A 13507-nucleotide genomic window follows, 5' to 3' on the forward strand; every position below is an offset into this window, starting at 1 on the left:
GCTAAACAATTTATGATAGAAGAATGGAAAGAAATGCTATTTTGTCATAAGAAATGACATAAGAAACTTGAGAAGGCTCATATGAGCTGATGAAAAGTGAAGTGAACAGATCCAGGAGAACAATTTATAACAATAGCTCTATAAAGATAAACAACTTTAATAGACATAAAAACCTTGATCAATACAATAACCAGCTATAATTCTGGGTAACTGATGGTGAAACATGCTGCTTGCCTCCTGACAGAAGTGATAGACTGAGGATGCAGAATGAGACTCCTTATTTGGGACTCAGACAATATGAAAATTTGTTTTGTTCAATCTACTTATTTGCTTCAAAGGTTTTGGTTTTCTTTTTTCCCCACCACCATGGGAAATGGATGTGAGAATGAGAGAAAACAGATTTTTGTTAATTAAATTTTTTTATTTGCTTCAAATCAATTCCTTTTTTTGGGGGGGGGGAGAATGAGCTCTGCTATGTACATCTTTGGTAAATTACTTCCCTCCTCTGGGCCTCAGTTTCCGTTACTTGTGAAATGAGGGCAGTTGACTAGATAATTTCTTCTATTTCTCTTAGTTGTCTTGTAAAGTCTTTTATGAGCACTTCCAAGAAGCCTCTTTGGGCTTGAGACCAATTCATATCACTCTTTGAGATTTCCTCTGTGGATATTCTGTCCTCATCTGAGTTTGTATTTTAGTTTGCCCTGTCACCATAGTAACTTTCTTTCTTTTTAAAAAATTTATTTTTGCTGAGGCAATGACTTGCCCAGGGTCACACAGCTAGGAAGTGTTAAATGTCTGAGGCTAGATTTGAACTCAGGTCCTCGTCACTACAGGGCTGGTGCTCTATCTGCTACACCAACTAGCTGCCCCACTATAGTAACTTTCTATGGTCAAGATTCTTTTCTATTTCTTGATCATTTTCTTTTGGTATTTCCTCTCTTTTTTTGTTTGTTTACTTTTGTGATCAATAGAGCACCAGCCCTGAATTCAGGAGGATCCCAGTTCAAATCTGATCTCAGACACTTAACACTTCCTAGCTGTGTGACCCTGGGCAAGTCACTTAACTCCAGCCTCAGGGGGAAAAAAAACGCACTTCTTAAAGCCCCAGAACAAATGAATAGGGAAAAGAAGTAGAGTGACCTCCCTCTCATTACTTTTGTGATCAAGCTCTGCTCCTGAGGTAAAGGGGGCACTGTCCCAAGTTTCTTGTGCAGCTCTGAGCCTTGGTTTTGAGAACAGAAGCCCCTTGTTTTTGCAGGGGGTAACTTGTCTGCTATTTCCAGGAAACAGCCTGGTTTCCCAGAGTTTGCTTTCTGAGCTGGGATTGGAGGCTGCCCCCCTACTGTGCTCCTCTATTGAGCCAGGACTGAGGGTTTTAGTTGTTGATTTGCTGTGATGAAGATCCTCTCATTGGCTTTCCCAGAGTCTATCTGACCTGGGCTGAACACTTTTCACTCTAGTGAGACTGACCTTTTTTGAAATTTTTTCACTGTTTTGAGCTGGAGAGAGGTTTCATTCCATCAGACTGTTCAGAGGCTTAATTTCATGTGGTTTTTGAGGGAAACTGGGAGAGCTTGAGCAACTTCTTGACTTTACTCTGCCATTTTGACTCCACCTCCAGAAGTTCTGGATAATTTCTAGTAATCCTGCCAGAAATAAATCCTGTGATCCTTTGAACATTAATTTGGTTGAGTGCATGCAAGTCAGGGAAACTAAGGTTCAAATGGTGAAAGTTCAGGTTAATATTATAATAAGTATTGCAAACAAAAGCTAAACCAAGTACCTACCTTGAAAATAGGTATGTGAAGCTCAATGGGAATTTCCAGAATGGATCACTGCCAAAAGAAGGATTTATCTAGTAATTAAGAAGTGTTTAGCCTCTTTTGGTATTAATGTTGACGTGTAGTCTAGCCTATTCTAGTGTCTGGACCCACAACTTTGCTATTTTAACTCCAGACATATCTTCTCTCTCTCTCTCTCTCTCTCTCTCTCTCTCTCTCTCTCTCTCTCTCTCTCTCTCTCTCTCTGTCTCTGTCTCTCTGTCTCTCTCTCTCTTCTCTCTCTCTCTCTCTCTCCTCTCTCTCTCTCTCTCTCTCTCTTCTCTCTCTCTCTCTCTTCTCTCTCTCTCTCTCTCTCTCTCTCTTCTCTCTCTCTCTCTCTTCTCTTCTCTTCTCTTCTCTTCTCTCTCTTCTCTTCTCTTCTCTTCTCTTCTCTTCTCTTCTTCTTCTCTTCTCTTCTCTTCTCTTCTCTCTCTCTCTCTCTCTCTCTCTCTCTCTCTCTCTCTCTTCTCTCTCTCTCTCTTTTTTTTAGAATGTCCTTCCTAATTTTTTTTTCTAATGACAGAGACCTTACTTCTTCCAGAAGCCAAACCTAAAGTGCTCTTACCTTCTTGGGGAATGATACTCATTATCAGTCTTGACTGCTCAAGACTTCAAGAGGATCTTCCATGCCTTTGATGCATTTTTTAGCAGAATGTGCAATAGGCTATCAATAGATTTACTGAAATAAAAAAAAAAATAAAAGTAAGAAAACAGAATTACTGAAGCATTTTTTAAAATGCACAACAGAGAACATAAAGAATCATAGATGAGTAGGAGAGCTTTGAAAATTATGTATCTTATTTGTTATATACTTGAATATTGAAGCAAGCAATCTAATACAGGATGCTGATTTGTGGCTGCATAGGCAAAGCTCTTTTTCTGTTCTTTGTATATAGAAATGTTCATTTTATTAACTTCAAAATAAAAAAAGATGGCATTTTGGATATATGTATACATACATTCACATATACACAATACATGAGCTTACACTCACGTATATGTACACAAACACATCTATAGATATAGATACAGACATAGATACAGTTATAGATGTGAAAAGAATGAAATGTAAAACCAAGCATCCTACTCAGTGGCCCTTTGTCTTCTGGGCTTATCAAGCTAGAGAATAGTAACAACAATAGCAACAATAATTTAGATTTCTCTGATGCTTTAAGGCTTATAAAACCCCTTTCTCACCACAATCTTTTGAGAAGAATAGTATAAATATTCATACTATTGATAATATGATAGCTGACTGATAGCTGAGGAAATTCAGGCTCTAAGAGCTATGTCTTTTCCACTAAACTGCACTAATAGAATCATAAGAGTCACAGAATTTGAATAACAGGAGGACAGCCCCTAGTAACCTAGATAGTCCAGAGGTTCTCAGTCTCTTGGTCTTCAGTATACTTTACTATATTTCCTTTTCAATAGGAAAGGCTCATGCATATGAACATTAGAAATAAAATTATTAAATTCAAGTCTTGTGAGCACATTTAATAGAATGAGATGTTTCTCTAAGGGTACACTGAAAATATAACTTTATTTATTAGATATCAATTCAGAAAAATCAAATCAAAATATTCCCCATACTATTTTGATGAGCTTTTTATACTCATTGTGGGAATGTGTACCCCAGATTAGGAACCCAAGATCTGATCCAAACCATATCCAAAAGGAATCCCCAGTTCAAATCCTTTACAAGTGATGGTCCAGCCTTAGCTTGAGGCCTCCAGTGAGGGGGAATGTTCCATCTTTGGAGGGAACCCATACCATCTCTGGAGGAAGCCCATTCCACTTTTGAATAGCTTGAACTGTTAGGAATTGTTTTCCAACTTGAGGTCTAAATTTGTCTCTTTTCAGTTTCTATCCATTTCTTCAACTTCTGTCTTATAATACAAATGTAGGAATTCTAATCCCTTTTCCATATGGCAGTTTTTTAGTTATTTGGAGACCAGGTGGCCATCTCTCACTACCAACCTTTTTGTTTTTTCTGGTGCAGGTTCTCTTGGCCAAACGCAAATCTGATGGGAAATTTTATGCTGTAAAAGTCTTACAGAAGAAATCTATCTTGAAAAAGAAAGAGGTAACACAGTTTGAGTAATGAGAATTGAGGAAATTTCGCTTCTCCCTTCTCCCCATCCCTCGTCATCTCCCTTCAACTCCCTTCAGTTCCATGAAATCCTTAGAAAAGCTGTTATGTTGTCATGCTCTGGCATAACAGCCCAGAACCAGCCTCCTGGGGTTTGAGGTTGCATGGGTGATTGTTTGTATTTTACTAGCTCTGGCTTAGACTATTCCTGGGTTGGGCTGTGCCTGATTAGGACAGATTCTTTCTGTCCTTTCACAAAAGCCCAGACAACTGGAGAATGTCAACAGATTCTGTTATTTCTCTTTGAGAACTATCCCTGGGTCCCCTGGGTAGACATCATGATTCAGAGCAGGTGGGAAGCAGCTAGTGATGCAGAAAGCAGTGTAACATGGAGTTTTTTCCCTTTTGTGTCTGAATCCTGACAGCAAAATCACATCATGGCAGAGCGCAATGTACTCCTAAAGAATGTGACACATCCTTTCCTGGTGGGTCTCTGCTATTCCTTTCAAACTTCAGAGAAGCTCTATTTTGTCCTAGACTACGTCAATGGAGGAGAGGTAGGTCAGTCATCAGCACTATTTAGGGGCTATATGAAACAAATTTAATATCATAGGCTCACAGGTTTTGAACTGGAAGGGAACTTAGAGATTACCTAGCTCAAGTCCCTTCACTGCACAGATGAAGAGATGAGATGCAAAGGCAAAGAATTGACCCAGTGGTCAACTATGTGGTAGAGTGGGGAGAGTGCCAAGCCTGAAGTCAGGAAGACTCATTTTCCTGAGTTTAAAACTATTCTCAAGAGACTTACTGATTGTGTGACCCTGGGTAAGTCACATGACCATGTTTGCCTCAGTTCCCTCATGTGTAAATGAACTGGAGAAGGAAATGGCTCCAGTATCTCTGCCAAGAAAAACCCAAATGGGGTCATGAAGAATTGGATACAACTAACTGACAAAACTACAACATACACATATTAAGTGACAGAACTGAAATTTGAATCTTGGTTCTCTGACTCCAATTCAGCATTCTTTCCAATGGAGGATGGAACAGAGTCTTCCACTATACTGAGCCTAATTATCTCAGGTGATCCATATGTTCTTCTGAACCTTAGTGTTAATGAGGTGATGGAAATGAATTCTTGCAGAGACATATGGGAAATCTAGGCAATGTGAAAATTGAAGCTGTCCATAAAAATCTATTTTAAAAGGATAATAGAAAATAGAAGAGGTGCCACAGGATCAGATAAGGGAAAATTTTCCAACTTTCAAAATGGGAGTAGAATGGAGTATTCAAACTTTAGTTCAGCAAACTTCACTTTGATCCTTGACAAATAGTTTATAATGTAGTTAAGGTATATAATTAAAAGGACTAAATTTTGGCTTCTGGAGACACAAAAACTTAACTTTGAATTGTGTCATTTATTTTAAAAAATGATTGTAGTGGGGAGAATTTTGATTAGGTCCAATAATCCTACCAGGTAGATGATGGAGTGGATAGATTTCCAGGCTTGGAGTCAGAAAAATTAAGTTCAAATCTAGCCTCAGACATTAATTAAATGGGCTCAGACAGTTTCCTCACCTGTAAAATGAGCTGGAAAAGAAAATGACAAACCACTTGAGTATCTTTGCCAAGAAACCTCCAAATGGAGTCATAAAGAAAGACTAAATAACTGAACAACAACCAACAATCCTTTCATAATCCTGAGATTTGGGATGGGTGGGAAGTTTTTCATTACTATAGAAAAAGCCAAAGCAAAGCTGCCCACATAATCTTGGTCTCTTTAGCTTCTTATTTTTAACAGTCTACCTAACTCTCCATAGTATTTTACACATTTCCTATTACATTGAATGTTGTACTATTTGGTCTGAGATTTGAGATGATTCATGGAAGTAGTTCCCACTTCGTGCAAGGAGATGCTTGCTTACAAGCTGTTCTTTCCTTCAGCTCTTCTTCCACTTGCAGCGGGAGCACTGCTTCCTAGAACCTCGGGCTCGATTCTATGCTGCTGAGGTGGCCAGTGCTATTGGCTACCTGCATTCTCTGAACATCATTTACAGGTAGGTTTTCTCTAAGCACTTGAGAATATTCACACACTAAGAGACTGAATTTCTCATAGGCTCAGCCAGAATTGTACTTCTAAAAATCTTATGTAAATGTGTGTTTAATTTAACAATATAATTAACCAAAATGTCCTATGCTTTTGGTTTCCTGTTTTTAATTTCTTCTTTGTCTAGATCTGCAGTTCTTAAAATATGATCTGGGAACCCTAGGGAGTCCTCATGACTTTTTCAAAGGGTGTGTTAAGTCAAATTTGTTTTTATAATAATACAAAGTTGTTTTGATTTATGAAATTTAAATGTCAATAGATAAGACCCATATAAACAAAAACACTTTAAGAGATCCTTAGTTATTTTTAAGAGTTTTAAGTCAGGAGAATCTGAGTTCAAATCTGGCCTCTGACACTTAATACTTAATAACTATGTGATCCTGGGCAAGTCACTTACCCTAATTGCCTCACCCCCCCAAAAAAAAAGGTTTAAAGGGGTTCTGTGACCACAAAATTTGAGAACTGCTTGTCTAACCATACATATATTCTAGCTGTTTACAGTTATCCCTTCTGTGATATAGAAAATCTGTGTAAAAATTTTTTGGCCTTCCCTTCAACACCAGAGAAGTCTGAATCTTTTCTTTTTCTTTTATGTGATGTTTACAGTATCTTATTGTAAAACTTGGGTCAAATATTTGGTCATATGTAGCTATATTGGTCAATGTCAAGTAAAAATACTTTTTCTTTGTTGCTTGCAGTTTCATTATCTTTCCCCCTAAATCTTCATATTTTCCTATTGTTGTTTTTATTTGTCCTTCATTCTTGAAGAGGACCATGACATCAGGGAAGTGATGCCAGGACATGCAAATGAATTGAATTTAAGGGAGGGAGGGCTGGGCAGGGTCCCCTGCCTCATTTTCCTCTCTGGGTCCAGTGGCTAGATACAGATCAGGACGACTGGAGATGGCCTTTGGTGTAGAGGGAGACCTTGGCCTTTTTAAGCCTCCTTCTAGTCCCCAAAGCTCATGACCTAGGTGACAACCTTAAATTCTCATTATCTCTAGCCCCCCCACCCCTTATTCAATCTGTTGCCAAGTTTGCTGATTTTACATTTACAATATCTCTCATGTAGGCCCTCTTCTTTCTAATAGTTTGACCACCTGGTTCAGGCTCTCATCACCTCACCCTTGGGCTACTGTAATAGCCGGCTGGTGGATCTGCCTGACATCAGTCTCTCCCCACTTAAGTCCATCCTCCATTCAGACAAAGTGATTTTCATAAAGTGCCAGTCCAAACATTCCAAATGTAAGTTATAAACTTGTGGCTCCATGTCACCTCCAGGATGAAATGTAAAATCTTGTTTGGCTTCTAAAGCTCTTCCCTCCTGCTTCTTACATCTTTCTAATCTTCTTACACCTTGCATCCTTTCACATACTCTTTGATCCAGTGATACTGACCTCCTGGCTGGTGCCTGAATAAGATATCTGATCACTTAGCTCTGGACATTTTCTTTCTATTTTCCATTCCTGAAATGCTCTCACTCTTCATCTCTCTCTCCTGCCTTCCCTGCCTTTCTCCAAGTCCCAGCTAATGTTCCTTCTACTAGAAGCCTTAGTTTCTCTTAATTCTAGTGCCTTCTCTTTGCTAATTATTTCCTATTTTTCTGTTTATAATACATATCTATATATCTATATATGTGTGTACACATACACACACACATATATGTTTGCATATTGTCTTTTCCAATAGATGTTGACTTTTTGGAGAAAAGGGTCTCTTTGTCTTTTTCTGTAGTCCTAGCACTTAACACAATGCCTCACACATGACAGAGACTTAATAAATGCTTATGGATTGATTATTCAGGCTGGCACCTTCCCTCTTCATCAATATCTTAAAATAGACTCTTAATCTCTCACACTCCTCTCCCCTTTCTCTAGTCCATCTTCCACACAGCTATCAAAATAATCTTTATGAGGCCCTTTTTTATTTTCAAAGTAAAAAAACCTTTAGTTATTCCTCATTGCCTCTTGGACCAAATATAAACTTCTCAGCCTGCTATTTAAATGCCTTCATAATTTGGTTTCAATCTACCTTTCTAGCATTTTTAATTGCTTCTCTCTCTCTTTTTTTAAAATGAGTTCAATTCAAACATGTATTAAGTACCTTTTATTTGAATAATGCCGTTCTAGGTGCTTAAGAAAGACACAAAATAAGACAAATATTATCCTGCCCTCAAAGAGCTTACAAAATAGTTTATGTATAACTACAACCAATAATTACTACATAAAATACAGAAATATTGTAGACTCAGTGACCTTTACATAAGTTTTATTTATCATAAGGGATTTTAAAATAGTATTTTATTTTTCCAAATACATTCAAAGGTAGTTTTCAGCATTCACCTTTGCAAAACCTTATGTTCCAATTTTTTCTCTCTCTCTTCTCCCCTCTTTGCTCCTTGACAGCAAGCAATATGATATAGGTTAAATATGTGCAATTTTCCCAAATTCGTCATGCTGAACAAGAAAAATCAGATCAAAAGGGAGAAAAACCACAAGAAAGGGAAAAAAACAAGCAAACAATAACAAAAAGGTATAAACACTATGCTTTGATCCAAATTCAGTCTCCATAGTTCTCTCTCTGAATGGGAAAGGCACTTTTTCTGTCCTAAGTCTATTGGATTTATAAGACATCATTTTTTTAATAGCTGCCATTACCACCATCCCTTATTACATAATTAATAACATTAGCAGTTCTCTTAATTAAAAGGCCATGCCTTTAATGACCAACTATTTCACTTACTATTAAGCAATTCTTAATTCTTAATACTACAGAAGTTTTTTTATTCAGCTGTTTTTCAGTCATGTCAGAGTCTTCTTAACTCCACAGGATTTTCTTGGCAAAGATACTGGAGTACTTGCCATTTCCTTCTCCATCTTATTTTACAGATGAGGAAACTGAGGCAAACAGTGCCATGTGGCTTGCTCAGGGTCACACAACTAGTAAGTGAAGCTAAATTTTGAGTCTTTCCACTCTGGCTCAGTGCTCTATCCCCTGGGCCAATTAGTTGTCACAGAGGTACAATTCATTCAAATACCTATGGGAATAATAACAATATCCTATATTTCTATAGTATTTAAGGCTTTTTAAGGGCTTCATAAATATTTCATTTGATAGTTATAACATTTTATGTTTGTTCCCCATTTTACAGATGAGGAATCTTAGGCAAACAGAAGTATTGTGTTTTGCTCAGGGTCATACAGCTGGTAGTGTCTGAATCTGAATTTGAACTCAGGTCTTCTTGGCTCCATGTACATTGGTCTTTCCCCTGCATCACCTATGACTCTCTTGCTTTGAAGCAGGACACCTTCTCAACATAGTGAATTCACTACAGATCGGCTGAATGCCATTCTGATCAAGCCCCCCACTATAAACCAGTTCCATAATGAACACACATTGCAAATAGCACAGAAATGCATTTATCCAAATCATAACAAAACAAATCAGAGGGGCACAGCTAAGTGGCTCAGTAGATAAAGCATCAGTCCTGGAGTCGGTGGGACTTGAATTCAAATCTAGCCTTAAACACTTATTAGCGGTGTGACCCTGGATAAGTCACTTAACCCCAATTGCCTCTCCAAAAAAAAGGCAATAAAACAAACCAAAACCAGAAATGAGAGAAGGTATTCAAAGAAGAATATATACAAGATAATACAGAGTGAAGGAATTCTTCCAATGGGGGTAAGATAGTTTAGCTCAACCAAGAGAGAGTGTGCTACATCTCACCTAAGGAGAAACTTCCAAGTCTCTAGTGCAGCAAGTTGGGGAAGGGGGTATGATGACCATTGCCCATTCCTCTCATGTTTCCCAAGAGTAATCTGAAATGGGGTTGACCTCTATCATCTTCCCTCTAAAAGCTGGAAACCAAAAGAATGGAGTTCAGGAAGAAGACTTAAAGCTTGATGAATTCTCAAAAAAGAATTGCTCCTAAAGAGTCTAGAAGGGGTTCTCAGAGCTACTTTAAAGCTATTCTATAAGATGTACCTATTTTGATTACTTGCATCCCTTTCCCCTGCCCCAATTTCCCAATCTTCAATAGAACATTCTGCTTGACCAAAAACATTGAGTTATGATTCATGCATTTTGTGAACTACATTCAAATGTAATTCTGATCAAAATTGCATACTTAGCCATATCCTCAAACATCGTTAGACTTTCCTAAACAGGAAAACTTTCACATCATGACTTGATTTATTTAAAACTTTTCCCTTTCCAAACAGTAAATGTGAGACTAAGGAATGTAAATACCACAATGTCAATATTTTAATTGTTTTTATTATGAAAACAAAAAAGAGATGAACCTTAGTAATAGTTTACTTGGTCATTTGCAATCTCATCTCTTCATTGGTGAGAATGTTTATATCTAAAAATGGTTAGTAGTTGGGTCCAATACATTCTGACCTCAGAACCATCTTTGGAATCCTGACCTTTTCATGTAAAACAAAACCAAAACCAAAAACTGGTTTTGTCTTACTACTATAGTCACTCTGTTTCCAGTCATAGCCTCTTTTTTCCCCTGAGGCAGTACTTCCTCTCTCATACTATGAAATTAGTGCTTGCAGTACTTTGTTTTAATAAATTCTGCAAGTTTTGGGGACACTCACTCGTTGTTATAAATGAAGAAGAGGTACTTTATTGATTCTTCATATACTCTATTTTCTTTTTCTTTCTTTTCTATTCTTCTTCTTCTTCTTCTTCTTCTTTTTTTTTTTTTTTTTTTTTTTTTTTTGGCCAGATCATTGAGATAAGTGACTTACCCAGGGCCACATAGCTAGTAAATATCTGAGTTTAGATTTCAACTAAGGTCCTTCTGACTCCAAGACCAGCCCTCTATCTAATGCACGATCTAGCTGTATTCAAGCTCAAATAGTTTACTAGCTTTTAAAAAACTCATTGTTGCTTCTTTAATTTCTATCTCCCAATGCCCAAGTGTTCATTCACTTCTCAAGTCTTCCTTTTAGAATCCTTGTCTTTTTTCTAAAGCTCTATTTAGGGGCTACTTTCTCTGTGAAGCTGTAATTCATGCCTTTAGCTCTGAATCCCAAATACTCTCTATGTAATAGTTGTTTAAGAAATATTGGCTGAACTGAATCAAACAGAGCCCAACTGGAAGCAGAGTTTATTTTTGGTTTCTGGCCTCCAATCCTCTATAGAGTTCATGGCATTTTTTGAAGTCTCCTTATACTGATTTCCATCAAGAAAACAAAGACACCAGTATTTGCTGATCCTTACCCAGTGAAAGCTATATGGTAATCAATGATAATAGTTTAAGGATCTGGAAGATAATAATTAGATTGCTAGTTCTTGTTATAAGTAGGGCCTGTGTCTTATGTTCATCATTTTGCACATAGTGCTTAACAAATATTTTTTGTATTGAATTAATAGCAGTGTGTTTTGTGTGCAGTGCTTTAGAGAGCTTTAAATTTGCTTTCATATTATCATCTTAATCATTTAATCCTTATAACCACCATGTAAATTGGGCAGAACAGACGCTTTCTTCATTTTCCAGAACAAGAAATCAAGGTGCAGAGACTCAAGTGATTTACTAGGGATTACAAGGCTGGTTTGTGATGGAACCATCATTAAAATTCAAGTCTCCTGAATGCAAAGTCAACACTCCCTCTGCTATTCTACAGATTATATCTAGAGATCTTAAAAATAATTATGGAGGCATGTTTTCTCTATCCTTACAAAGGATTTTCATGAAAGTGGCTTAAGGGAAAAGGAAGATGTGTATGTCTTTGAGGGAGGATTCTTAACTGAGGGAAAGTTGGTCTAGCTCTGACCTTGAGAGTCTCCTTGGGAACAAAAAACAAGAGTGAGGGAAACTAATACAGGGCTGAGACTGAGGCCAGGTTTAGAGTAGGCAGAACTGGGAGCAATTTACAAGAATTCTATTTATCAGCTCCCTTTCCTCTGTTTTTTAAACCAGTTATCTCTTCACCAGCTTGGGCTAGAAACTACATTTTTAGGATGACCAAGCATGACTAAGCAGAAACTTGAGTTGGGAGCTCTATTAATGCTAAGAAAATGATAGGGTCCTCCTGAATTCAAGGCTGGTGCTCTATCCACTGCGTCACCTAGCTGCCCCCTAAATTTTCTTTTATTCTCTTCTGTACACTTCTTATATTTTCCCTCTCCTCCACCTCTCCCAGAGATGTCCGAGAGACACCCTATGTCATTAGCCACAAATTTGTATACATATACATACACACATTTATGCAAAACCGGATTATCATGTGTTTTTATTTTATCAGTTTTTTCTCTAGAGGCAAATTCATAAGTCCTTTGGAGTTATTTTGAGTATAATACTCAAAATTATTTAATTGCTCAAAACTGTTAATAAAGCAATATTGCTATTATAATATCAGTGTTTTCTTGATTCTGTTCATTTTATTCTTCATGGTTTCATGCAAGTCTTTCCATGTTTTCTAAAATCAAAGAGCTCATCATTTAGTACAGTTATCATCTACCACATATATGATGTATCATATCACATACCACACATATATCATATACCACAACTTGTTTAACCATTCTGCAATTAATGGGCATTATCTCAATCTCCAGTTTTTTCCCTCCGTAGAGAGGCAAACATACATGGCTGCTATACTTGTTTTAGAACTATCCACTGCACAGTGCTAGGGATTTTGGAGCCCTCAGATCTGGGCTTTCCTTGACCCAGTGCTTCTGTATTGTTCTGATGCTGCCCTTCCCTTCTACAAATTATCCTTTATTCTTCTGTCCTTGAACATGACTTAGTCACAAGTGTCAATATTTGTATGAACATTTTATGCCATTTATTGAAAAAAGGTCAAAATGGTTACATGACTTAGATATCAAGAGAAAGATCACAATAAGATTAAAATATGGAACATATTATCTATCAGATGTGAAACTGGGAAGGAATTTAGGGAGTTTCCTGATTTTTAAAATTAATATCATTATTTCTCCAAATGATTAAAATAGACCTAGCATGCTTGGATTATTTTTGGGCAGTAGAAGAACATGGATTGGAAGTTGGGAAGGACCTTGATAATCATCTAGTTCATTTCTCTATCTTACTTTATAGAACAAGGAAACTGGGGCCCAGAGGTGAAGTAATTTGCACAAAATTGCCATAGAGAAACAGGGCGAGCATTCAAACCTGGGAGATCTGGTTTCAAATCCTAGGCTTCTTCTACTAGGACTCTGTTTCCCTCCAACACTCTGCCTCTGTCTCTTGTTTCTCTCTGTAATTTAGGTCTGGGCTAAGGAGAAGGCCCTCATAATTTGGTCAGGAAATCACTGAAAATGTCCTTTGTTTCATTTGTCTCTTTTATTTGTCATGTTTTTTAGATAGCTTCTTAGGGTCTTCAAAATATCCCCTTTTAAAACAGCTCTGTGGGGGAGATATTTACAAAGTACTATTTCCTAATTTTGCCAGTGAGGAAATTTGAACTCAGAGGCTAAATGATTTGCCAAAGATCACAGAGTACAGAATCATGC

At 37.3% G+C, this 13507-nt stretch overlaps 1 protein-coding gene across 2 annotated transcripts in view; it reads left to right on the forward strand.

Moving 5' to 3' along the window:
• SGK2 (serum/glucocorticoid regulated kinase 2) overlaps positions 1-13507 on the forward strand; it is a 50801-nt gene that overhangs the window by 19127 nt on the left and 18167 nt on the right. For both annotated transcript variants that reach the window (XM_074292612.1, XM_074292613.1), the window contains 3 exons: positions 3823-3906; positions 4338-4469; positions 5857-5969. In XM_074292612.1, coding sequence (XP_074148713.1) covers positions 3823-3906; positions 4338-4469; positions 5857-5969 — 329 coding nt within the window. The remainder of the gene's footprint in view (positions 1-3822; positions 3907-4337; positions 4470-5856; positions 5970-13507) is intronic.

The sequence above is a fragment of the Sminthopsis crassicaudata genome, chromosome 2 (genome assembly GCF_048593235.1).
Source record: "Sminthopsis crassicaudata isolate SCR6 chromosome 2, ASM4859323v1, whole genome shotgun sequence".
NCBI classification, from domain to species: domain Eukaryota; kingdom Metazoa; phylum Chordata; class Mammalia; order Dasyuromorphia; family Dasyuridae; genus Sminthopsis; species Sminthopsis crassicaudata.